The 27766-nt window shown below is 37.3% G+C and overlaps 1 protein-coding gene and 1 non-coding gene across 6 annotated transcripts in view; one reads left to right on the forward strand and one right to left on the reverse strand.

The window, feature by feature from the left end:
• The first annotated feature begins 11809 nt into the window (after positions 1-11809).
• The window catches only part of BBS5 (Bardet-Biedl syndrome 5), a 41846-nt gene continuing 25889 nt past the window's right edge, over positions 11810-27766 (forward strand). The window contains exons 1-8 of one of the 5 annotated variants that reach the window (XM_042994642.1): positions 11811-11960; positions 14024-14106; positions 17298-17363; positions 18011-18060; positions 18192-18319; positions 22144-22279; positions 24943-25038; positions 27436-27498. In XM_042994642.1, the coding sequence (XP_042850576.1) occupies positions 11902-11960; positions 14024-14106; positions 17298-17363; positions 18011-18060; positions 18192-18319; positions 22144-22279; positions 24943-25038; positions 27436-27498 (681 nt within the window). In that variant the 5' untranslated portion in view covers positions 11811-11901. The other 4 variants (XM_007074602.3, XM_042994643.1, XM_042994644.1 and 1 more) reach the window with 4 other exon arrangements.
• On the reverse strand, positions 19489-19595 carry LOC122241640. The gene has a single exon (XR_006221881.1). It is a non-coding gene; the product is annotated as a U6 spliceosomal RNA (small nuclear RNA).

Raw genomic sequence — 27766 nt, forward strand, 5'->3', positions numbered from 1 at the left:
AACTCACAGACTGTGAGATCATGACCTAAGCTGAAATCAAGAGTGTACACTTAACCAACTGAGCCACCCAGGCACCCCAGCACAGGCCCACTTCAGATCCTCTGTCCCCTCTCTCTGCCACTCCCCTGCTTGCACTCTCTCAACAATAAATAAAACATTTAAAAAATAAATAAATAATAAAAAATCATATTCCAGCTTCCGCCTCGGTTCTGAGCCAAATGTGAAATTGGCCCATGGGTCAAAATCTCAGCGTTATTACTGCCATTTTTGCATTACTCTAAGAATGACTGTGACTTTACCAGAGGGAAAGTAGGAAACAGTGATAGAAGGAATCCTGTGATTTTCAGCTCCTTATCACAGTGAAGCTTCTGGTCACATTTCCTAGACTCTATGGTTATGTAAATAGAGCAGCTTGTTAAATAGGTTCAAATTATTCCTTATCATTCCCTGAGCAAAACAACTTCATCAGAGTCCATAAAAACCCGTGAAGAGAACATGGGGGTTTTTTTTGCATTTTTTTTAATGTTTACATATTTTTGAGAGAGAAAGAGAGTGCGAGCAAGGATGGGGCAGAGAGAGAGGGGAACAGAGGACCCAAAGCAGGCTCTGCATTGACAGCAATAAGCCTGATGCGAGGCTCGAATTCATGAACCGTGAGATCATGACCTGAGCCAAACTCGGACACTCAACCAACTCAGCCACCCAGTCACCCCAAGGAGAACTGTTTTTATTTACGATACGTGTTCTTTTTTTTTTTTTTTAGTTTATTCATTTACTTTAAGGAGGGAGGGGCGGGTGGGGGGGAGAGAGAGAATCCCAAGCAGGCTCCCGCTGCCAGCAGTGCCCAACACGGGGCTTGAACCCACGATCCGTAAAATCATGACCTGGCCCGAAATCAAGAGTCGGATGCCTGGGGCGCCTGGATGCCTCAGTTGGTTGAGCATCTGACTTGGGTTCAGGTCGTGATCTCACAGTTGGTGGGTTCTGTTAGTGGGTTCAAGTCCCACATCCGCTCTGTGCTGACATCTCAGAGCCTGGACCCTGGTTTAGTTTCTGTGCCACCCTCTCCTCTGCCCCTCCTCACTCCTCTCTCTCTCTCTCTCTCTCTCTGAAAATTAAATAAACATTAAATAAAAATTCTAAACTGTATAGCCTATTTGGCATGTATTGATTTTTGGACACTCATTATTTTATTATCAAACCTGGTCCTAAAAGCTAAGTGGGAAAATTCAAGACCAGCTTCTTATAGAACCCAGAGGCCATACAAATGTGTGATAAAATTTTAGGAACAATTGCTGCAGCATTTTTTAACCTTTTAATTTAAAATACATTTATTACATTTAATTTTTAAATTTATTTACTTGGATATATATATGGGGGATGGGGGGGTGGGGATCAGACTCAAAGTGACCAAAGTTACAGTAAAGCTACATCTGTTGGAGTAGGTAAAATTAGGTGTGATATTTAGGAATTCTAAATTTTGCCTATATTTTTCATCCTTCCTATCCCCTTTTTATTATGCTCTATTTCCATCTTCCCTAAGATAATTTTATGGTTGTCCTCCAACCCTAAAATGATAAGTAAGGATATATAAAATATAGCAATGCTCGATAGTTTAAAACCCATTACTTTAATTTTTTTAAATTATAGCAATTCATTTTTATAGAAGCTCATTTTGAACTTGATTTATAAAATTCCACTTAATTTATAAAATTTCTAATTTAATTTTTAATCTTAATATTAACATTGCTCAATGGCATGATGAAATAACTACTATAGCCACTCTATTGAAAGCTCCTAATTGTGAATTCAGTTGCTGTCTGAAATACATTCTTATATCTGGATTCAGTTACAAATATAGTTTTGAAAAACAATTAAAAAAATGCACTTGAAAAAATGAGATACTGAAAGGCCTTTTTTTTAACCTAAGATAAACTTGTATTTGCCGCTCAAAAAAATATATATATAATCATTTGGTGATCTAAAAATTAAACATGGCCTGAGGTGATCAAGTGATAAAATGTGTTTCTTTTTAAAAATTCTTTATAATAGAGATTATAATTAATCTAATTAAAGAAACGTATTTTTTGACAAAACTTGTAGATTCTTTTTTAGTCAATTCAGTTTATTTTTTCACTTTCTTCCAAACTGCTAAAATCATATAGCTCACTGGTTGGTTACTTGGGTCCAGTCCTTGAGAGAGGAAACTTTTATAAACTAGTCCCAGTTTATTCTGGGAACCTGGTTAAGTTGTTTCTGGGACTCTCGGTTAGGAATGGGCAATATTGAAGAGTCAAAAAGTCACTGGTATTGTCTGTCATAGGTGTCTGGTGTGGGCTGGTGAGGTGCATATAGAGCTCCAGGCACTTACCCAATGCCACCTCCCCTGAGCTTCGACTGTGCCACATACACTGTTCATCATCCACCTGACTCTCATTTCTTCAGAAGGCTGACATTAAAAAACAGTGACTCAGAGAGGAATGAGTAAGAAGCCAAAAACATAAATAGAATCCTATTATGTCTGCTCCTCTTTCACATATGCCTTTAGAGTGAGTGAGTGAGTGAGTGAGTGAGTTAAAAAGCATTTGAATTTAAGCAACAAAATAAATAACTATAGTATTGGATTATAACCCAGAGAATAAGTTAAATACTTATGAGTTCATACTGACATAAATAAATGACTGAATAAATAAATAACATGGAAGAAACGGGAACATCTTTCTTACAGAATTCCAAATAATAAATGTAGATATTTCCCCCTCTAGGATATGGAGCCTAATTCTCCTCCCCTAAATATGGGCAGGACTTAGTGGCTTTTTTCCAAACAACAGAGCATGGAAAGACAAAACAGTAACTTTCCTCTAGAGAAACCTACTACAGACACCACTTTAATCAAGTGATCAAGGTTGGCATTATCAGTAATAAGTCATGTTGATATTATCTACCCCCTGATCATTTGATCCTACATCACAGAATTATATAATATATACAAAGAAATTTAATTTTAAAAATATGTAAAAAATTCTTTTTATTTCTTTACACACTTACCACAGTTTATGGATATATATGTGTGAGTATATATGTATATCTGCGCCTGAGTGGCTCAGTCGGTTAAGTGACTCTTGATTTTGGCTCAGGTCATGATCTCACAGTTCTTGAGATGGAGCCCTGCGATAGGCTCTGCGTTGACCGTGCAGAGCCTGCTTGGGATTCTCTCTCCCTCTCTCTCTCTCTACCCCTCCCTCTCTCTCTCTCTCTCAAAATAAATAAACATTAAAAAAAAATAATAATAAGGTTGGCTGAAACATCCACTCCACATTCTATACAATATCCAATAATATCCCCAAGGTGTCTGTGTTATCTCAGAGGGTTTATCTTCTCATAGTTACCTACAGCTCCAACCTCTGACTCCCTCTGAATTAACCGGTTAATATTATAGATGGCCCCTTCTTCACAAACCCCCTGGCCCTGTTCTGAGCCATGGAATTTGGCATCACTTTCTGATATCTACCGAGGGAGAAATACTCACACAAAGCCTTTGTGTTGTAAAGTTTTGTGAGATGAATAGGGTTTACATCACAATTCTACAGATAACTTAAAATCCAGGGTTAAATATCCATGCCATTCAAATGACTTTCTGCTATTATGTTGAAATTGCAATTTCTACTTCAGCCTCTCTCCAGGCTTCTCCCTTTTCCTCTCCCTCTATTCTCCCTCTCCCCTCACAATGTATCCTAAAGCTATATAAGCTGACAGTCTTCTGGAAAGCATTTTTTATACTGTTTGCTTTATTAGTACAGATAATAGTATAGCTTACAAAATGGATTTTCTAAGCTTTACTAGTTATGTTACAATCAGCAGATAACAGAAATTCTAAGAAATAGACAATAACGTTTTTCTTCTTTCTGTAACCCCTTTAATCTTTAAAATTAGCCTGATGGTTAATGTACTGTAAATGGCTCCAACGTCATCAGATTGTTTTTGTGTTTTGGATTTACATGAAAGAACAATAACGATGAAACCCATTCCATTCATAATGTTTATGCTTAATGCTGTGAGGAATTGCTATTTTATCAGCTCATTGAGCACTGAAGCTCAATTTGAGTGTACAAATCATATTGTAAAATAAAATAATAACCTTCTAACTGCGTTACTATGTACTATTAATGGCATGCTATTAAAATAACTTTGGGCAGCACAGTAAATCTACTTGGAGGTGTGAGTTAAAAACGTTTGTAAAATGTTTTATAAAAATGATTAATATTGAAATATAAATAATTATAGACATTTTCCTTGTTCTTTTTTATACAGAAGATACACAGGGGTTATGATGTTTATCAACTTAGATCAAGGCCTTGCAATGTGTGTAATACACTTGCACGACAGTATGGATATAAATGACTATATTTAGTTTTGGAAAGGTGGCTGCCACAGAAACGTCTATCATTTTGGCAACAATGGTCAATATATAGTGGCATGCCCAGTATTTAGTGGAGGTTGTGGTAATATAAATATTAATTTTGGAGTATAACTTGATATATGATAGGTTTAGATTGGGGAGGATGGTGTGCCCAGGCAGGGAATGGCAGAAAGAAAAGCACAGATACACAGTGGGAATCAGTTCAATAGTTCAGAATTCCTGGCCATTGGTAAATAGTGAGATGTAATGCTAGAATTCTGGGGTAATCTGGCTTGATAATGATAATGATAAAGAGAATGCATCCTTTTACAGCTTAGGGAAAACACATCGAAGTATGATGACTGGAACTAGGGTGATTCACTTCGGAGTCATTGGTTTGTTTCCAGTTTGACCAGACTGGAGGTCAATGAGGCTGTTAACATTGGGGAAGAGAAGGGGCCTGATACTTCCTACTACTAGTAGCATCCAAACAGAGGGGCTATAGCTATTACCAAGAAAACTACATAAGAAGACATGAGGTGAGGAGTCCATAGCTTTCCTCTCTTCCCTACCCTACCCTTTCCTGTTCCCATTAAGGTTGAGATTCACCTCCTCTGCATAATCTACTGCCAGCCTTTTACACTAAACTCAACTCAATCTACCTGATCAAGAAATACATCTACTTTGGATGTGGTACATCAAAAAAAATGAACAAGTTTTTAAGCATAGCAGACTGTTCTTAACAACATATATTAATTGCTGATGAATATTCACAAATAGAGAATTTTTGTGTTTCACCCAGGTGCTAAGCAGCACATTCCTTTTCAGTAATGTAAGAAAACATCATTTCTTAATGCATCCTCTATGATGTCCAGGAATACATCTCATAGAAGACTTTGAAAATAAACCATAATGTTTCATTTTATTTTGCATAAGCTTAAAATCCTTAAATGGATTCCACAACTTCTTTTAAAACTTTTTTTTTTAACATTTATTTATTTTTGAGACAGAGAGACAGAGCATGTACGGGGGAGGATCAGAGAGAGGGAGACACAGAATCTGAAACAGGCTCCAGGCTCTGAGCTGTCAGCACAGAGCCCGACGCGGGGCTCGAACCCACGGACCGCGAGATCATGAGCTGAGCTGAAGTCGGCCGCTTAACCCACTGAGCCACCCAGGCGCCCCCACAACTTCTTTACAGTAAGAAAATCTTTGTTCAGCAAAAGAACAAAGGATTACATAAATTTAACTTTTTCAGTGTACAGATTAATTCAAAATAAAAATTTTTATAGTAACATTAAAACCATCTAGTAGCTCTTTTACATTTTTTTTTAATTTTTTTTTAACATTTATTTATTTTTGAGACAGAGAGAGAGAGAGCATGAACAGGGAGGGTCAGAGAAAGAGGGAGACACAGAATCTGAAACAGGCTCCAGGCTCTGAGCTGTCAGCACAGAGCCCGATGCGGGGCTCGAACCCACGGACTGTGAGATCATGACCTGAGCTGAAGTCGGACGCTTAACCGACTGAGCCACCCAGGCACCCCTCTCTTTTACATTTTAAAACAGCTTGTAGGGTGCCTGGGTGGCTCAGTCAATTATGCGTCCTGACTCTTGATTCCAGCTTAGGTCATGATCTCACAGTTGTGGGATTGAGCCCCACGTCAGGCTCCACACTGACAGCATAGAGTCTGCTTGGGATTCTCTTTCTCTGTCTCTTTCTCTCTCTCTCTCTGCCCCTCCCCTGCTCGCACATGCTCTCCCTCTCTCCCAAATATTAATTAGCTCATTAATTAATGTTAAAAAACAGCCTGTAATAAACGCTACTCAGGAACTTGTGACATGTATTTAATGACTGTCTTCACATAGAAGCTAAGGCATATTTCAGAGTTAAGAAACGGACCAAACACTTGGAAAAGCACAAATATAATTACTTCTTTCTCTGAAGTCTTTTTGTTTAGTAGCCATTCTCTAGTAGTTGGACTTGAAAAGTTGTTTCTAAGTGCAATAATTTTAAGATAGAAATATATTTCAATCAATATTGATTGACATCTAATTGAACAGAGTAAAATATTTGCACTAATGCATATTTTATGTTATATAAATTCTAGATCTTAGATTTTTTAAATATTAAGGTTATGAGCCTGGGTGGCTCAGTTGGTTAAACATCTGACTCTTGATCTCGGCTCAGGTCCTGATCTTACAGTTAGTGAGTTTGAGTGTCACACCAGGCTCTGTGCTGACAGTGTGGAGTCTGCTTGGAATTGTCTCTCCCTCTCTCTCTCCCTCACTCTCTCCCTCTCTGCCCCTAGCCTACTCATGCTCTCTCTCTCTCTGAAACTAAACTTAAAAAAAAATTTTTTTAATAAATAAATAAATAAATAAATAAATAAATAAATAAATAAATATTAAGATTATAAAATATACTTTGGCTTACTGAATGTCTTCCTAGTAAGATGTATCTTCTTGGCAGGAAGAATACCAAGCACTGGGGTATCCAACATATTATGAACACATATAAAAAGTAGAAGCTGACACCTTGAAGGAAAGATTATCATTATCCATGAACTCTGAACATTAATAAAAGTGATCATTTTAAAAAGGAGATGAGTGGAGTAGAGAGAAGAAGCAATGACTCAGTGACATAAAGGTAATGACTAATTTTTATTCTTGTTTTGACTTTACTCTGCTTCTTTGCTACCCATGCTACGCATTGGCTTGCACTAGGCTCTAAGATCATCAGCCATTTCCCCCCTCAAGCCCTTAACTTTGCTTTTAGATATAAATTTCAACAGGTACGCTTTTTTTTTTAAAGAAGTATAACTGACATGCAACTTTATATTAAAATAGGTGTTCTTGAAAGACATGAGCAGGCAAGAGTAGTTCAACAAATGGTGCTAGAACAACTGAATATCCATGTACAAAATAAAGGAACCTCCTGGGGAACTTTTCCTCACACTAGATATAAAAATTAACCTAAACCAGACCATAAACTTAAATGAAAATCCAAAACTATAAGACTTCTAGAAGAAAACAGAAAAAAATCTTTGTGATCTTGGGCTAGGAAAGATTTCTCAGAGAGGACACAAAAAACCATAAAATAGAAAAGAAAAAAGTCATCAATTAAATCTCATTAACATTAAAAACTAAAAACTTCTGTTCTTTGAAAGGTAACATTAAGAAATGAAAAGGCAAGCCAGAGACTGAGAGAATATATTCACAACATACTTACGTAACAAAGGACTTTACTCTTACAAAATTCAGTTATAAGAAAACAAACAACCACATTAAAAACTGTGAAATGACAAACAGTTTACAAGAAATATTTACAAGTGGCTGGTAAGCACATGAAAAGATGCTCAATACTATTAGTCATTACAGAAATACAAGTTAAAACCACAATGAGATGCTATATACCCACTAGAATGGCTAAAGTTAAAAAGATTGACAAGTAACAGAGATACATTGTTGGTGGCAATGTAAAGTGACATAACTGTTCTGGAAAACAGTTAGCAGTTTTTTAAAAAGTTAAACATACAACTATCATATAACCCAGAAAATCCACTCCTAGGTATATTTACCCAAAAGAAATGAAAACTTACATCCACAAAAAGGCTTGTGCATGAATGTTCTTGGCAATTTTGTTAATGACAAAAACTGAAAAGGACCCACATGTCCAAAGGCAAAACAAAGTGCAACATATCTAAAAAATGTGATATTAGGGGCACCTGGGTGGCTCAATTGGTTAAGTGTCCGACTTCAGCTCAGGTCATGATCTCACAGTTCATGAGTTCGAGTCCCACATTGGGCTCTGTGCTGACAGCTCAGAGCCTGGAGCCTGCTTCAGATTCTGTGTCTCCCTCTCTCTCTATCCCATCCCCACTCATGCTCTGTCTCTCTCTGTCTTAAAAATAGATAAAACATTAAAAAAATTTAAATAAATAAAAAATGTGATATTAGCACTAGAAAGGAACAGACTATTGATACATGTAACAATATGGATGAACTTCAAAACATTATGCCAAATACTGGGTGTTGCATATGATGAACCACTAAACTCTACACCTGAAACTAATATTACACTGTATGTTAACAAACTGGAATTTAAATAAAAACTTGAAAAAGAAAAAAAAACATTATGCCAAATAAATGAAACCAGATACAGGAAAAGATATATAGTACTCTTATATAGTACATATAATTTATTATGCCATTTATATAAAATTCTAGAACATTCAAAATTAGTATACAGTATGGCAAATTTTATAATTACTTTACCACAGTAAAATAATGAAAAAGAAAACAATCTACAGTAAAAGAAAGCAAACAAGTGATGTCCCAGGACCTGGAGTTGACTGCAAAAGGGCACAAGGAAACTTTTTGGGGTGACAGAAATGTTCTATAGCTTCATTATGGGAGTGATTACATTGATGCATATACTTGTCAAAATTCATCAAAGAGCACACCTAAATAAAATAGATGCATTTTTAATGTAAATTATACTTTGGTAAAATTTATTTAAAAAGTAAAAACATATACACACATAAAAAACTTTCCTTACAAAGACAGGAGGAAAAGAAAGTCTGGGAAACAAAGAATATGATTGAATCTCCAGTTATAAGCACATTGAAAAGTAGGTCTTCATTTCAGTCTTCATTATGAAAGTCCTATTGTGATGTCAGTATATTAATTTAATATTGCTTTACAATAAGTTACACAATCTTAGAAATTTAAAACAATACAAATTTATTTGTCTCACAGTTTCCGTGAGTCAGGAGTCTGGGCTGACTTCATTGCTTAGGGTATCACCTAAAATCGAGGTGTCAGTGAGTTGACTGAATCATCTCACTAAGATCCCATCTGAGGCTTGGGGTTCTCTTCCAGGCTCATTCAGGCTGTTGGCAGAATTCAGTTCTTCGTGGTTCGATGGCTGGAATTTGTTTTCTCGCTGCCTCTCATCTCCTAGAGGCTGCCCTCAGCTCCCAGCTGTGTGGTTTTCTCACAAACTTGGCTACCATTTCATCAAAACCAGCAGAAAAGAATATCTCCTTTAAGGGCTCATCTGATAAGGTCAGGCCCACCACGGAGAGTCTCCATTTTTGATGAATTCAAGGGACATTAAATATCTGCAAAAATCTCATCTTTGCCATATAACGTAATTTCATCACAGGGCTGATATCCTATCATATTCATAGATTCTTCCATGCTCAAGGGAAGGGAATTAGATAAGGTATGCATAGAAGGAGGACAGGTATCTTAGGGGCCATTTAGAATTCTGCTTACAGTCTGCCCTCTGGCAGTCAACAATTCATGCTCCTCCCAAAGGAAAAAAAAAAAAAGTGCTCCCTCCCAAGGTTCCCTTCTCAGACTATTACACCCTCAGCTTAAAACCCATGATCTCATCATCTAAATCATCTATATGTGATGCAAATGATGCTCTTGTGTATAATCCATTAAGTACAGTTCATTGAAGCACAATTCCTCTTGGCAGACCTGGGAAACTAAAGAGACCAGGTGTCTGTCCCCAACACTCCCATCATAAAATGCTGGGCCAGGCAGGCACAGGCAAACAGAGATATTCCAGTTCAAAACTTCTATCCTTGCCTTTTCATGAAAGGTAGCATATATTTGCAAGTGAATAATCAGCCTGCTTCCTAACAGAATTTTGCTGGTCTTAGCCTCTGCTATTTGTTAGAGTAGCACCACCCATGATTCCACAACCTGTATTAGTTCTCTATTGTTCCACATAACAAATTACCACCAATTCAGCAGCTTAAAACAACAGACATTTATAATCTACCTGTTTCTATAGATCAGAACTCCAAGCATGGCTTATCCAGGTTTTCTGCTTATAGTCATGCCAGGCTGCAATCCAGACACTTTTTGGAGCAAAGGCCTTATCAGAAGTTTTACTAGGGAAAGATCTACTTCCAAGCTCATTAGGTTGTTGGTAAATTCCCTTTCCTTGCACTTATATGATTGAAGCTGCTGTCCCTCAAGGCCATATCATACCAGCTGGCTTCTTTAAGGCAAGCAAGAGAGTCTTGCTCCCATCAGCTAAAACCAAGTCTTACATAACCACATAATCATGGGAATGATATACCATCACTTTTACATCCCATCACCTTTGCCATATTCTGTTGGCTAGAAGCAAGTCACAGGTTATGCCCACTTCTAAGGAGAAAGGATTATATAAGAATATGACTCACTGGGGGCCACCTTAGTTTATGTCCACCATATGTTCCAATGTCTCCATTAGTTTCTTCAACGTGAGGAAAACTCCTATAGTCTTCCATGTCTCTAGTATTTGGCACAGAGCCTAATACAGAGGAGCTCTAGATCATTTAAAGCTGTAGTTATCAAACCTTTGATTTCAGGACCCCTTTATACTCTTAAAAATAATAATGATTATTGAGCAGCTGAAAAACTTTTGTTTATATGGGTTATATCTATTGATATTTAATGACACATTTAAAAATTCATTTACTGACTCATTAAAAAGTAATAAGCTCATTGTATGTCAACGTACATAACATTTTAAAAAAATAATTATATTATCCACAAATATGAGAAGAGTAGCATTGTTTTACATTTTTGCAAATTTGCAAGTTTGCAGATTTTTTTTGTAATGTTTGGCTTCATAGAAGACAGCTAGATTCCCATACCTCTGGAAAACACCACTGTACATCCAAAGAATAAATAAGAGTCACAATGGCAAATAAGGTCTTCCTGTTATCCTGCATATACTTTGACCTTGTGGGTGCCCTGAAAGGATCTTAAGGAACTCTGGGGATCTCCAGATCACGCTTTGAAAACCACTGAATTAAAGAATTGTCATAAGTTGAGGAAAGGAAGGCGTTTGAATCATTCAAAAAGTTTTTATTGAGTGCCTACTCTGTGCCAGGCACTGTTCAAAGTGAACTAGATAGATCAGGTCTTGTCCTCTGGGTGCTCAGGGTACAGTGACAGATCAGGGACCGCCTCAGTTGACGTTTGAGCTGAGACTTAAGTGACAGGGGGCAGACCATGCAGAAATCTGGGGAAAGAGAGTTCCAGGCAGGGAAAGGGAGCCCTGCCTCCCTGGAAGGTAGGCATTAGGAGAGGGTAGCAAAAGATCGGACAGGTGTGCGGGACCTGATCCGGCGGAGCCAGGTAAAGAATTAAGTTTTAAGTCTAAATTTCTTGACTGTAGCAAAATGGGGGGAGGTGGTGGAATGGCTTAAGGATGTGTGTTTGGAGGCTAGGAAAGTCAGTCAGAGGTCAAGCACACACTCCTGGGCCGGAGCCAGCTAGGTTTCTTTGAACCTCCCCCATCTCGCCTGGAGCCACAAATCCGTTTAGTGACGCGACAGGCCCGGGAAAGCGCGCACCCTACCTCAGGAAGCTTGGCTCTCGGCGCCCGCCGTAGACGTCGTGACACAGGCGACCCGTTGCCTTGGAACCAGTGAGACGCCACTCGGCCTCCGCTGCTGCCGAGAGTGCCAGCGTTGGGCCTCGGTCACCATGTCGGTGCTGGACGCGCTTTGGGAGGACCGGGATGTCCGCTTCGACGTCTCCTCGCAGTGAGTCGCTCCCGGGGCCTGTAGAGGGCGCCGCAGCGAGGTTTCAGGAGGAGCCTGCGCCCCAACAGCTCACGGGCCTCGCGAGAGCGGGAGGAGGTTTGCGCCTGTGGTCGGCTCCCGGGGAGACCCCGGGTTGGCTCCGCCACTGCGGGAATGCATGTGAATTACAGTGGTTCAGTCCTGTGCGATCCGTGGCCGCGTCCTGACCCCGGGCACCTATCAGAAAGCTGAGCCCAAATACGTCCAGGACCATCCAGGGCTTGGGCGTCCGGTATACCCAAGTGAGCTTGGGGTGCCAGTTTCGTGTGGTGGAAGAACGTTCGGCAGGGACTCAGGAGCCCAGGGTTCTAAAACTAAGCCTGGAATATCGACACACATTGTGGGCCCTTAGACTTCACCGTTCTGAGCTTGAGCCTCTTCGTCTGTAAAACAAGGGAGGTGGGAATAAGCATTTTCCAAAATTCCTAACCACGCAAACTTTATTTCTACGATAAGTTTCCATCTTATTGTTCATTTAAATCACCAATAGGAAAAAGGAGCTACCTTTTGGAACCTCTCAACAGAAACCTTGGGTTTTTTTAAATTCCATGCCTTAAAAAGAAAATAGTATCTGCCTACCCAAAGTCCCCGGGGAAAATGCCCATTGGGATATTAACTGTTGGAAAACAGTAAAGCTGAGGTTCTTGGGTTAATGATATGAATGAAGCTTCTTAGCCACTTCTTATGATTCCTTATCATGAACAAAACCTTGGATAGCCAACGAAATATTAACTTCTAATTCTAACATGGTCTTAGATCCTTTAAGAACTTGTGAGGGAAGGGAATTTATAAAATTATAAACGACAGTTACATATTGCTCACATCCTATGACTTTCTATTATTCTTGGAGGGTTCTTAATCCAAACAAAGGTCCATTTCATGAACATTTCCACTTTATTAAATATTTATCAAATACTTACTATGTGCTATTTACTGTGCTGATAGCTAGGGATAATGATACCCACACCCCCATTTTAGTGCAGGAGATACACATAGACAACTTTTTTTTTTTTTTTTTTTTAACGTGGTAAGTGCCATCCTGAATACAGAATAGTTCATTCTGCTTAGGGAAGACGTTAAGGAAGAAATAATATTTGAGTTCAGCCCTGAAGGTTGGGCAGGACCTTATCAGGTAGACAGAAAGAGAGTATTCCAGAAAAAAAAAAAAAAAGAATAAAACATTAGGAGCAGAGTCTTGGAAGTACAAACGTCATTGGCTAGAAGGCAGAATTGGCAGGTAGAGGATGGAGGAACAATCAGAAAGGTAGAGTAGCCAGACTATAAAATGTTTAGCTGAGGATTTGGGACTTCATTTTGTAGGCAGTAGGATGATGTGGAAGATAGCAGGGAAGATATATGATCATGTTTGCATTTTCAATAGGTAATTAAGCCAACGCTATGGAGAATATGTTAGGCTGTACCACATACTCTGCTAGGTTTTTGTTTTTGAACACTCTAGATGCATTCTGTCAGTTAGCGAACTTCTCCACTCTATTTCCTTTTATTCCCTGTATCTAATTGTTTACCAAGTCCTAACGATGCTTTGCTTTAGCTTGTTCCTTCCATAACTGCCTGACCTCCTTTCCTCTACTCAGAAACCTCTGAAGGTTTTCCGTCATCCACAGGACAAGGCTCATATCTATCCGACTAGCATTCAAAAGTAGTGGCATGCATTTTTCACTACCTCTTAACATAGATCTTCTCCAGCCAGATCGATCTTCCCACATTCCCTCATCATTTTTTTATTTCTGGTCTTTAATCATGGACTCTCTCCCTCTCTTATTTCTCCAAATCCTACCTCTCATTCTAGTTCTGACTTCTTTGCATGTCCCTGGTCACTCCAGGCCCCACTAGTCTCCAGGTTCTAGAAGTTCTTAAGACCTTATTTTCAAATGCACGAGTATTTGGTACTGTATCATTTATACTGTTGGCTGTTTTATCTGCATATGTCTCTTCTGTCTCTAACTAGATTGTAAGTGGGTATAGTTGTAGCTATAAAATTAAAGCCTTGATATTTATCTTAGACAAATGAAAACAAGACCTGGAGAAGCCCTTATTGATTGTTTAGATTCAATTGAAGACACCAAAGGAAATAATGGGGATAGAGGTGAGTATATTTCCTAATATTTTTTTATATTTCTGATTTGATTTACAAATGATAAGTCATATCAGCTGGAGAATAAGATGTGAGACAGCATTATGTGTAAATATAATTGTGAAAGTGAAAGAGTTAAATCTACATACGACTTTTGTCAGACTTAAAGAGAAGAAAGAATAGGTATGAAACCTGCAGCCCGGGGAATACAGGTCCTTAAATAAATCCCAGTTTTGAAATCAGCTTTCTCCAACATAACTATTAAAACTCCAGGATTCCTGTCTGTAAGGAGCATGGGATAGTTCTGACTTTTGAATCTGCCTCCCCACGAAAAGAATAAGTATGTCATAGTTTTGCTATCTGGAGCCATGCTTCCTTTTAAGAACTCCAAGAGTAACTCACAATGTCCCAAGACTGACACCTGGAGATGAACATATGGAGTACAAATTTAGGGCTGTATTGTGAAGTTTATTTGTAGGTTAAGCACTGAAGAATCATGTGAGATGTCTGAGGAGTAGCCAGAGTTGGACTCTAGAGTCCTTCCCACCCCAAACCAAATCCCAAAGGCTTGAACTTTGAAAAGTCCCAGGCTTCATATAGCTGTAATGGAGCCAAGTCCAGTGACCAGGCCTTATAAGCGTCACTACTGTTGTTTAAGAAAAAAAATAGGGGATGAGTAGGCAGCTTAGTATATCTGAAAAGGCTTTTTAAGGGAAAGGAGGTTTAAGAAGATGGGTCATAAACCTCTTATTCAAGAGAAGAGTAAGTGGGGGGGAAAGGAGCAGACCTCATTCAGGTAAGAAGGATCAGTAAATCCTAGAGAAGGAACAGTAACCCTTAGCAGAACAGATAAGGAGGAGCAGTAAATCCTAGAGACTGAACAGTAACCCTTATTGGCAGAACATGCTCACTGCAGCCTTTCTTTTTTTTTTTTTTTTTAATTTTTAATGTTTATTTTTGAGAGACAGAGAGAGAGAGAGCATGAGCAGGGAAGGGGCAGGGAGAGGGAGACACAGAATCCGAAGCAGACTCCAGGCTCTGAGCTGTCAGCACAGAGCCCGACGCAGGGCTCGAACCCATGAAACGTGAGATCATGACCTGAGTTGAAGTCGGACGCTTAACCGACTGAGCCACACAGGCTCCCTAACACTGCAGCCTTTCAAGTGGCCACTTGCTCTTTGGGTCTTTCTTCTGGTCTGCTCTGGAGTGGTATGTGAACAGCAGGTTTAATTGTGGGCCTTTCTTCCCTGTGAAGGGAACCTGTCATAACCAGCAGCCTATAGGCACATCCTGTCAGTGGCAAGGGCCCATCCTTGAAAGACTGCTTAGATCACATTTATGAAATGCTTCCTAGTGTCAGCCAGGCCCAAGTGAGAGTGAGGTGTGAAGATTTCGCAGCAAATAAGAAGTCTTAGTTTGTGCCTTTGAGGGTGGAATAATAATCTCTAGATGGCTAGATCCTGACAAACCTGAATAACTTAAGGAAGCCCTGAGAAGGTTTAGTTGTTCTCATACAGACTGGCAGGAACTCTTATGTGACAGTCCATCCACCAGTCCAAACAAAGACTATGGGTAATAAACCATTTTTGAATTCATTGAGTGCTCATTAAGTATAGAATCATATACTAGCACTTCAGAGTAGAGAGGGCAAAACACCTCCCTGCCAGAAGTCTCCATAATAGTGCCTGAAATCTTCCTATTAATAAAAATAACTGTATTTGTACACATCTCAGAAACAATTCCCCAGAAAATGGCATTTTACAGGAGTGTGCAGAGCTGCTGATTAATAAGAAGGTAGAAAAGAGAAGGGGATTCCTGTCTTCTAGCCATCTCCATCCCTTCCTTCCCAGCAGTTTGAAAATGACCAAATTAAGGCATTACAAAGTTCAGGAGACTCATGTTAAAACTATAAATACCCCAGGGTGCCTGGGTGGCTCAGTCAGTTAGGTGTCTGACTTCAGCTCAGGTCATGATCTCACAGCTTGTGAGTTCAAGCCCTGCATTGGGCTCTGTGCTGAGAGCTCGGGCCCTGGAGCCTGCTTTGGATTCTGTGTCTCCGACTCTTTCTGCCCCTCCCCAACTCGAGCTCTGTCTCTCTCTCAAAAATAAATACACGTTAAAAAAAAAAAAAAAAAACCACATCAAACTATAAATACCCCAAAAGATTAGCACATTTAATCCATTTCACTGTAAGTAGCCTGACGTGAAATTATCAGATTAGCTTTGCACACTGAAGCTGTATGAGAATGAAACAGCCATATTTCAATGTTTGGGAGATTAGGAAGAACAGGGACAGTTATATTTTGGTGTTTGGGAAGGGGTTTTCAAAGAGGAAAGAGTATGACCTGGCTATAGATTACTCATCAAGAGAATTCTGTGGTTATAATTTGTTGGAGAAATATTGGGGTTAAACAAAGTTAAGGGAGTTTTATTCAGGATATCTCAAAACTATCCTAATATGCTAATTGCATTCTAAATCTGTAAGACACATAGTTTACCATGCTCAGATTTACTTGACTTTTTTTCCTCAGAGCATTTATAGAGACGACTATTTCATAAGACACACTTTGAGAAAGGAAGTTATCTAACTCTATATTTCAGTATAAGAATGTCAGTCTGAGGCTAGGAATGAAAAGCATAAAGCCTTAAGCAGACTTTAGCCTGGTCATAACTTCATATGAGCAAAAAAAATTTTGTTTATAGCAAAAAAAAAAAAAAATGGGTATATAAGTTCTTATATAAATGAGAACTGTTAAGAGAGTACTCCTGTGGCAGGGATTAGTGTATATATGAAAGTCCTTTGAGAAGGGTGATTTCACTGAATGAGTTTGTAATTCTGCCATCCCATACTCATTCTCACTTGTACATTTTTGACCTGCTGGGACCTCCCAGAGCAACTTCCACCAAGACCCAATTCTCTCTTTTAATCTGAGTTAAACCAAGCTGTTGGCATTGGATACCTGTATCCCCTCTGTAACTATCAGATTTTGTTTCTCTGGGATTCCAAATCATGCACTGTATACTTTATATAGGATAGATACGAACAATAAACACATTCAGTTGCTAAATGTATGAAAATATCTGTGAGGATTACTGCTGATACTGAGCCAGAAGTTCTACGTCTACCTCTTTCTGTGCTGCAAAAATGGGTCCTTATATAAGGTAACCTATTTTTGTTTGTTTGTTTGTTTGTTTGCTTTTAGGGAGACTCTTAGTAACAAATTTAAGAATTATCTGGCACTCTTTGGCATTACCCAGAGTCAATCTTTGTGAGTATTTTTGTTAGATGATATTAAAGAATAAAAATACTTTGTCAAGTGAACTTGCACAGTGGCTTTTGATACCAAAAAAACTGTACCATGAAATATGTGGGAAACTTAAATTGATAAAAACTTGAGCAGCCCTGTATAGACTGTATCATTATCCAAAAGAAATGTTTTTCAGTCTGTCCATTTTGTCTCTTGGACATGAGATTAGTGCTTTTACACTGAATGGTTTCGCTTTTGTTTTTGTTCTTTACTTACCTTTGACAACTTGCTATGACCTGTTTAAACTAATCCCAAAAAAAGAGGGATCTAAATTCTAATAAAAGTGCAACCTTCCATTGTGTTAAATTTCGTTTTACTTATTTTTTAAAACTATTTTAGATTATCCAGCAAGACTTTTTCTCTTGAGGTAGTGGTACTAAGCTGTTCAGTGAATAATACAATATAGGTTTTAGAGAAGCAAACTTCCTTTCTCCCATGCTGTGAACGTTGTTTGTGCAAAGAGGCAGAATTGATATTCTAGTTCTTTTAATTATTTAACTTAAATTTGTAAAAATGTTTTAAAGTATTTTATATATATATATATTTTTTTTTTTTTTTTCTCTCGGTTGATTGTATCATGTTCTTGAAATTCTTTGCTTGAATTTTAGCTATCGGTTACAACTGCATATTGAGCATTACAACAAGGACTGCTAACTCTGTAAGTCTGAACAATCTTATTGAAATGTATGTACTGAAGAAACATTAACTATTTTGAGGTTGGACTTTGTTTTCACTGTAAATGAGAGTTGCTCCTAAAGTCTGAACTTTTAAATAAATTTGTTCTTACAGAAATTACGAGGCCAAAGTGAAGCTCTTTATATACTAACAAAATGTAACAGTACTCGTTTTGAGTTTATATTTACAAATCTGGTTCCTGGAAGTCCTAGACTTTTTACTTCTGTGATTGCAGTACACAGGTATGGTAATACTTTATGCATTATTGAATAATTTTAAGGCAATTCTATGATATAGAGGTTTAGAGGATAAAGTTTATCTTCCTGCAAGCTCAAGAAATTACAATATCCTGAGAATATATAGAAGAACATACTGCGTTATAATTTAATAAACACTTTTAAGTATTTATAAAATACATAAGACTACTGGAAATTAAAAAAAAAAAATTCTGAAGGGGCGGCTCAGTCAGTTAAGCATCCAACTTCAGCTCAGGTCATGATCTTCCAGCTCATGGGTTCAAGCCCTGCATCAGGCTCTGTGCTGACAGCTCGGAGCCTGGAGCCTGCTTTAGAGTCCTCGTCTCTCTCTCTCTCTGCCCTTCCCTGCTTGCTTTCTCTCTCTCTCTCTCTCTCTCTCTCTCTTTCTCTCTCACAAATAAATAAAATATTAAAAAAAGAAATTCTACTGAAGATTCTATTAAATTAGCTACCAAGGAAGTGACGGTGAAATAGAGAGTTCATTCAATTTAGATAACCAAGTTGGATAATTCAGTTAATGAATTAAAAAGATTGTTTTTCTAGCAGTAGAAGGCATTCTGGGTGTTTTCCCTAAAGAGTTTTATTGTTGTTTTTCTTGTGTGTGTGTGGTTGTTTTGGTTTTATTATTTGCTAAATTCTTTTCACTATGTTAGCTCTTTTTAAAAAAATATTTTTTTATGTTTATTTATTTTTGAGAGAGAGAGACAGAGAGACAGAGCATGAGCAGGGGAGGAGCAGAGAGAGAGGGAGACACAGGATCCAAAACAGGCTCCAGGCTCTGAGCTGTCGGCACAGAGCCCAATGCGAGGCTCAAACCCATGAACCGTGAGATCATGACCTGAGCCAAAGTTGGACGCCTAACTGACTTAGCCACCCAGGCACCCTTCTTTTTTTTTTTTTCTTTCTTTTTTTTTAATTCTATAAAGAAATGCAAGTTTACACTTTCTCATTTCCGAGCTATGTAGAAACAACATATGTGCACATAGATTTTCAGGTGTCACTCAACTTCGTTCTCATGTCATAGATTGCTTTACTGGAATATTTTTCTAGTAAATTATCACAAGTTCATTATTCAGCGCCACATGTTGTGCTTTGACTCATATCATTTCCTCCAAGTTAATCCGCAAAGAGTGGCAGTTTGCTAAGAAGCTGCAGAAAATCTGGAACGCTTCACGAATTTGCATGTCATCCTTGCACAGGGGCCGTGTTCATCTTCTCTGTATCGTTCCAATTTTAGTGTATGGGCTGCCAAAGCGAGCACTGTAGCTCTTTATTTTTAACCAGCCCTAAGTGCTATGACTTTTTTAAATCTTGGCTAAGATGACAGGCAAAATATACATATACACATATTTATACACACACACAGAAATATATATACTATTGTTTTAATTTGCATTTCCTTATTACTAGTGATGTTGAAATTTTTTTGGCTATTTAGTTTTCTATTATAAATTTCTTAATTATGCTGTCATCTGTTACGTATGTTGCAAATTTATTTCTTAATTTCCTAGTATATTATTTGATTTTGCATTTTGTTGATGATTTTTTTTTAATATTTTTTTAACGTTTATTTATTTTTGAGAGAGAGAAACAGAGCATGAACGGGGGAAGGTCAGAGAGAGGGAGACACAGAATGAAACAGGCTCCAGGCTCTGAGCTGTCAGCACAGAGCCCGACGCGGGGCTCGAACTCACGGACCACGAGATCATGACCTGAGCTGAAGTCGGCTGCTCAACCGACTGAGCCACCCAGGCGCCCCTAACGTTTATTTATTTTTGAGGGGGGAAGAGGGGCAGAGAAAAAGGGAGACAGAGAATCCAAAGCAGGCTTCGCACTGACAGCAGCAAGCCGATATGGGCCTTGAACCCATGAACCATGAGATCACGACCTGAGCTGAATTTGGACATTCAACCAACTGAGCCACCCAGGCTCCTCAATTTTTTAATCAACATAATGGTTTAGATTTTTTGAGATATAATTCATATAGCATAAAATCTGCCATTTTAAAGTTTACAGTTTGATAGTTTTAGTATTTCACAAGATTGTACAACCACCATCATTACCCAGTTCAGAATATTTCTGTTACCCTAGAAAGAAACCTTTATAGCACTGTAGTCCATATGTCACTCCCCATTCCTTCCTTCTCATAGCCCCTGTTTTACCACTGTAAAAACCACTGTTTTACTTCTGTCTCTATGGATTTGCCGATTTGAGACATTTAATATAAATGGACTCATACAATATAGTGCCCTTTTATATCAGACATATTTAACTTATATAATGTTTTCAGCATTCATCCATGTTGTAGCATGTATCAGGACTTCACTCCTTGTAACTAAATAGTATTACATTGTACGGATATATTTTGTTTACTCACAAACCATAGACATTTGGGTCTTTTCTACTTTTTAGCTATTTTAAATATTTTTCAAATTCTGTTGGACATATATGCCTAATTCCCAGTTCTGTTGGACATATACCTAAACCTTAGCTCTTTATTTCACTTTACTTAGAGATGTAATACGAAAAGGAGTTTGAAGGAAGCATAGAAACTGCTTTTCTTCAATATTAAAAAATAAGAGTTCCCCCACAAATAACTCACAGCATAGTTTCCATTTTTTCCACTGGTTAAACATGGATGATTATAGCACTAAAGGAAATTAAGATTTATAGGCAAATGCTCAAATCCTCCTCTTTCACAATTTTTTAAATGTTTATTTATTTTTGAGAGAGCAAGGGTGAGCAGGAGAGGGGCAGAGAGAGAGGGGGCAGAGGATCCAAAATGGACTCTGCACTGACAGCAGAGTTTGAGCATGTTTGTGGGGGCACTCACTCACAAACCATGAGATTGTGACCTGAGCCAAAGTTGGATGCTCATCCAGCTGAGCCACCCACGCACCCCTCCTCTTTCACGACTTATATGTTAGATTAATTAAAGTAAAAACCATAAGTTTGACAATGAGTATTATGATATATGTCAATAACTTCTAAAGTTACTCAGGCTAAGAAAACCCTTTAGTTTTATTAAATGAGTAAATTAGCCTATAATTTTGTGGAGTAAAATTAGAAGTAACAATCAAATGTGATCCAAATAGGTATAATGAAACTAATCAAAACTAATAATAAATACAGAATTATTTACAGAATAATTATATTACAGAAATACAGAAGAAAATTATTTATTATTTATCAGTAAGAAAGCATGGAGAAAAAAACAAAGGGATTTTATATATATATATAAAACACACACACTCGCACACAGATACACACTGTCCTGTGGTCTCTTTTGGAGTTGGTACACATTCATTCCAATTTTCTGTATGGAGGTGGATGTGATCATAATGTTCTCAGGTTGCAATGAGAAAAGTAATTGGACTCCTGTTTATGTCCAAAGAATAATGGTGCCTTTGACTAAAACAGAGAAATGGAATGAAGCATTTTGTTTGATAGGGAAAAGAATTTCCATGTCTATTATAGGTAAGCATTGTTTTTCAGCTTAGAGGGAAAATCTGTTTCCTTTCATTTGTGCTGTATGATATGTGCTGTCTTAAAAATTAGACATGTAAAAATAAACCTGTTTATTTATTTTTAAAATAAATAAACATTTATAAATGCTATACCAAAATGATAAAGACTAAAAGACTGATCACCAAAACTTACTGAAAAGCAAATTTTTAAATTTATTATAATAATTACTTGAGTGATGTACATAGAGTATTAACAACTATATATTTTGGTAGGTAGGTAAACATAACTTAGGAAAACCACATTTTCAGGGTGGTTTAGTCTTTGTTTGTTCTTTTTTATAGAGCATATGAAACTTCTAAAATGTATCGTGATTTTAAACTGAGAAGTGCACTCATTCAAAACAAGCAGCTAAGATTATTACCACAAGAACACGTATATGATAAAATCAATGGAGTATGGAATTTATCCAGTGATCAGGTATTGTGCAAAAAGCTAATGAACCTTTTGGGTCAGTGCTTTGTAATTACTTTTCCATTTATCATTGAGTTTGTATGTTCATTTAACTCTTAAAATAAACATTACATCTGATAAGTTAGCATTAGCTCTCAATATAAAATAATATTCCGATTTTCATATTTTCATGGTTCTGTGCTCTTTTTAGTTTAGCAGCATTTGTTCTATGTAGAATTTACAGTTGGAGTAGACCTTGGAGATTATCTAGTTCAGTCTCCCCATTCACTTATAAATTAAAAACTCAGGCCCCCAAAATTAAATGACCTCACACATCTAGTTCATCTGAGAGCTATCTTCTTCCCCCCATGCTGTACTACCCTCCAATTCTTGATAACTTATGCTGATGGAGGAGAGCCATGGGTGGACAGTCATGGAAGCCTTTTAATTTGGTCTTTATGGAATTAAACATATAACTCATTTGGTGATTCCTACATCTATTATTGTAACTTCTCATTTGCTCCTGCAGTTAAGACCAGTTGAAACATACAAGCAACAAATAGTTGGAATAAGTAACAAACCAATTTCTAGAGAAAAATTTGTGTCTTACTAAGAATAGTTTCCAGCCTTTGTGTGTGTTATAATCTAGATTAGACTGATAACCACTGGATTAAAGCTATAGCATTTGAAGGAAAAGCTTTTTGCTAAACATTGAATCATAAATTTAAATTACAATTAATTTCTAGTTTTAAACTCTGGTAATGGTTCTATAGTATATAGACAGCTTTCCATCTGAATAACTACTCATCAGGAATCAGCAAACTTTTTACTCTGAAGGGCCAGATGGTAAATATTTTAGGCTTTGCAGGACATACTGTTTCTGTCATAACTTCTCAGACTTGCCATTGTACTAGGAAACCAGCCATAGGCAACTTGTAAACAAGTGAGCATGGCTGTGTTTCAATAAAACTTTATTATGGACACTGAAATTTGAATTTCATACAGTATTCATGTGTCATGAATTATTGTTTTGACTTTTTTCCAGCCATTTAAAAATGTAAAAATTATTCTTGGCTTCTAGGCCATACAAAATGAAGCAGCAAGACAGATTTGTCCCACAGACTGTAGTTTACAAACCCCTGCTTTAGGTAATAGCTTAGATGTCACTTTCTGAAACCTTCCTTTTGTGTTGCCTATGCAGTCTGTACTTAATTGCCACCTCAAATTATTCCTGTTCTAAAATACAGAGCTTGTCTATACCCTCACATTAGATTGTAGGCTTTATAAAGTAGGGGTGGAATTACTCTGTTCAGTTAGATCCTTACCATCTAGCACCACACCTGGCATTTTAAATTAATTAATTAAGATGTTCAGGATTATCAGAAATATTTTATTGAAAATATGGATGTTATTGTAACCTAACTTATGTTTACTGAAAAATAATAAAATAAAATAAAATATGCCCTCCTATTCTTTTAAAAAATCCTTAGGAATTTTGTAAGTTCTGTTCTTCTAAAATGAGAGGAAAGAATGATATAAATAATTACTCCTTCTAAACTCAGACTTAGTATTGTTTAATGGGATGTGCACCAGGAATAAGGAGGCTGAAATTTTTTGTATAACAATTTCTTGCAAAATGAGAGTGGATGAGGGAAATATAGATACTTATATTTATGTTTATTAACAATGATAATTGAGAAATAAGTGGTCTTTTTTTTTAATTAATTTATTTATTTTGAGAGAGACAGAGACAGTGTGTGTGGGAGGAGGGACAGAGAGAGAGGGATAGAGAGAATCCCAAGCAGGATCTGTGATGCCAGAGCAGATCCTGATGCAGAGCTCAAACCCATGAAGTGGTGAGATCACGACCTGAGCCGAAACCAAGAGTCAGACACTTGACCAAATGAGCCACCCAGGTGTCCCAATAAGTGGCCTTTTCTGATGTTTCAAACCTGCTTATCCCAGAAGAGGGCTTTTTAGATTTTGGATTTGTGAGTTAATGTTTTATGCCCAACCTCAAAGTATAAAATAAATTCCTCTGGGAGTATATGGTGGAGAGAAGGTAAAGGTAAAGGTGGATAATGATACAGATAAATGGTAGAAGCAGCTAATTTTCGTGCCATGCTATTAAGTATTAAAGATTTTTTTAGCTATCATCCTGAAGTAATTTTGTTGAAGGGCCATGTAATTGGAAAACAGTTTGATTTATAGTTAGCATTGAAGAGCTATAAAATAACTCTTACGGACTAATGGGGGTTATCACATGTGTTTTGTCTCTCTTACCACAGTTCCCTTGTCTTAACTTACTCCAGGTTTTGAACAACAGTCCTAATAAGATGTAACACTTGTAGAATGCTTACTATGTGCTATACATTGTGATAAGGACTTTATAGGGGTTATTTAATCAAATCTCCATTTTACATTTGATACAATGCACCAAGAACAAATCTGGCCGTGCTCAGGCAACTGGTAGGTGCTGATGGCATAACGATTAGAGTCTAACTCCAGAATCCAGGCTTTCAGTCATCTAGTTGTACTTCGATTCAGTGAATAATGAAGTCATTAATACTCCATGATACTCAATTCTAGTATTCTCTGCTACTGTGATAATCAGAATTACTCTGGTGTTTAGAAAATAAAGAGTAAGTATTCAAACAAATGATCATTGATGTATCTCTCATCTTTCACAGGGAAATTTAGGAACCTTTTTTATTACCAATGTGAGAATTGTGTGGCATGCAAATATGAATGACAGTTTTAACGTCAGCATACCATATCTGCAAATTGTAAGTGCATGCATTTTGGTGACCTTGTTTTAATGTAGATTATTTCTGTTCAGTAGTTAATGGAACTTTCAGGATTAGATGAATTCTATCTCCCTCTTTTTTTCTCCCCCAAGTTTATTTATTTGGAGAGAAAGAGAGAGTGCACAGAGGAGGGGCAGAGAGAGAGGGAAAGAGAGAGAATCCCAAGCAGGCTCCACACTATCAGTGCAGAGCCTGACATGGGGCTCGAACCGTGAGATCATGACCTGAGCCAAAACCAAAAGGCAAGGGCTTTAACCAACTGAGCCGCCCAGGTGCCCCTCTATCTCCCTCTTTTTAAGTGGCAACAGTGTAGCTAAGAGCAGACTTTTAAAATGTTGAGAATTTACAATTTCAGCATAGAAAAGACGCAACAGTACTTACATTCAAGGGAAACCCCAGCATTATCAACTTGCTATTAAGAGAGAAATATGCAGGATTTTCAAATTTTTAGTAGTTACCATACAGATTAAGATGTGTCTTTCTTTCTTTTTTTTTTTTTTTTTTTTTTAAGATGTGTCTTTCTTAGGTTCCAGTTGGAGAGTGTTAGCTACTAAAGTTCTCCATAACCTTTTCATGAGGTAGATGTATAGTGGTTCTTTGCAAGTCTTAAGCATACTGCTCCACACACTTTGTTTTGGCTCTCTTCACACTTTCTGCTTTTAAAGGCAGAATGAAGTCTTTAATTCTGTGAATGAACTGTTTTCACTGTTTACAGAAACAGCATTAATACAAGCTAGATTCATACTACAGGTTTGGTGAAAGGAATCAAGATGGTTTTTAGTGATAATGATTTTAGCTTAAGTTCAATTAAAGCTGTTAAAATCCAAAATAAGAACTAACTACATCTGAGACCAGTTGTTTTGAGAGTAAAGGCGGTTCTTTTTATATCTTCTGCTAAGTATGTGATTCAGTGAAACAGATAGTAAATTCCAATAAACTGAAGAATTTCATTTACATAAGGAAATTACATATAGGACTCTAGTGCAAATTAGATGGAACGTAAAAATAGTTAATGAAAATCCTGTGTGATTTGTCTATGGTAATCACCCTTATTGTGGGATATAAGAAGTCTTAAGACTAGGCAGTTTCATTAACAACTATTTATTGAATAGACACAATGTATATGATACCTGGAAAATGTCATTTTGTAAGACTTCTGAGTTTACAAGGATGGTTCTTTGTAAACTGTTCCCAAGCCTATCTTTTGCCAAATCGTTTGATTTCTGAGTTACTTTAAAATATCTGATTGTTGGGGTGCCTGGGTGGCTCAGTCAGTTAAGCGGCCGACTTCGGCTCAGGTCATGATCTCGCGGTTCGTGAGCTCAAGCCCCGCGTCAGGCTCTGTGCTGATGGCTCAGAGCCTGGAGCCTGTTTCAGATTCTGTGTCTCCCTCTCTCTGACCCTCCCCCATTCATGCTCTGTCTCTCTCTGTCTCAAAAATAAAATAAAAACATTTAAAAAAAATTAAAAAAAAAATAAAATATCTGATTGTTAATGTGACAAATATTTAGCACCCACTCTGTGCTAGGTGCTAGAGAGATAGTCGTGAACACCATGAACCAGCACACAGTTCCTGCCTTCAAAGAGTTGTCAGCCTGGTGGAGAAAACCAACACATTAAACAGAAAATCGTAAAAACTGATAGGAAGAAAATGATTTCTGGCCATCTAAAGACATATAAGAATTTAATAACCATGGCTGGGAAGATATGACAGAATCTGCATAGGTATTTGATAAACTGGTGTTTGTATTGTTGATGGCTGTTTTATATGCGTTTACATATGTTCTAGCTTGCCTGACCTAATCTGTATTGTACTAAAAAATTACTGAGTAGTAAACAACCTTGTGCTTTTTGTTCTTCAAATACGATACTTTTTGTTATTTAAGAATACAGTTACCAAAAATGGCCTTTGGAATGAATTCAGCCTGGTCCAAACAACTTGCAATCTGATATCATCACACTCTGTCACTAGGACAGTCATATCCATGTGACTTTTAAAAACTAACCCAGCCTTAAAAACCACAAAAGATGCTGGCTCTCCAGTACTAAAAGGTTGCTGGCCTTTGGTTTCAAATATTCAGAAAAGTTGTGGACTCCCTGATTGGGGGGGTGGGTGGGGATATTTGAATCAGATAATTTTATGCACATTTCAGAGATTTCCTCTTTTGATTACCTAACAAGTTTGCTGCCTGTTTCTAAGTATGAACATTTTCATTTTACTTGATCTCAGTGGGAGTGTAATGCAGGAAAGAGGGAGAATTCTGTTCTTTAGATTATGAAAAGTGGTTACTGTGTAGAAGTTGAAAAACTTGTGTTAAAGAATCACTACTATCAGATAGTAAAAACGTGCATTTTTTTTTTTCATTTTACATCTAGCGTTCAATAAAGATTAGAGATTCAAAATTTGGTTTAGCTCTTGTCATAGAAAGCTCTCAGCAGGTAAGATATTTTCTATTTGTATTAATCTTTAATAGATTTTTTAAACTATATGACTGTCTATATTTTTAGTTTTATTTCTATAGTAACCGGTTTACATCCAAGAAGAATATTAGCTATAACATGAAGTTATATGAAAAGTTTAAAATCATGCAGTAATTGTCCACATAGGAAGAACCTTGCTTATGTTTGTTTCTTTGTTGGGCAGACATAACCATTATCATCATTATGATTATCATTTTTTTATGTTTATTTATTTATTTTGAGAGAG

The sequence above is a fragment of the Panthera tigris genome, chromosome C1 (genome assembly GCF_018350195.1).
Source record: "Panthera tigris isolate Pti1 chromosome C1, P.tigris_Pti1_mat1.1, whole genome shotgun sequence".
Classification (NCBI taxonomy): Eukaryota; Metazoa; Chordata; class Mammalia; order Carnivora; family Felidae; genus Panthera; species Panthera tigris.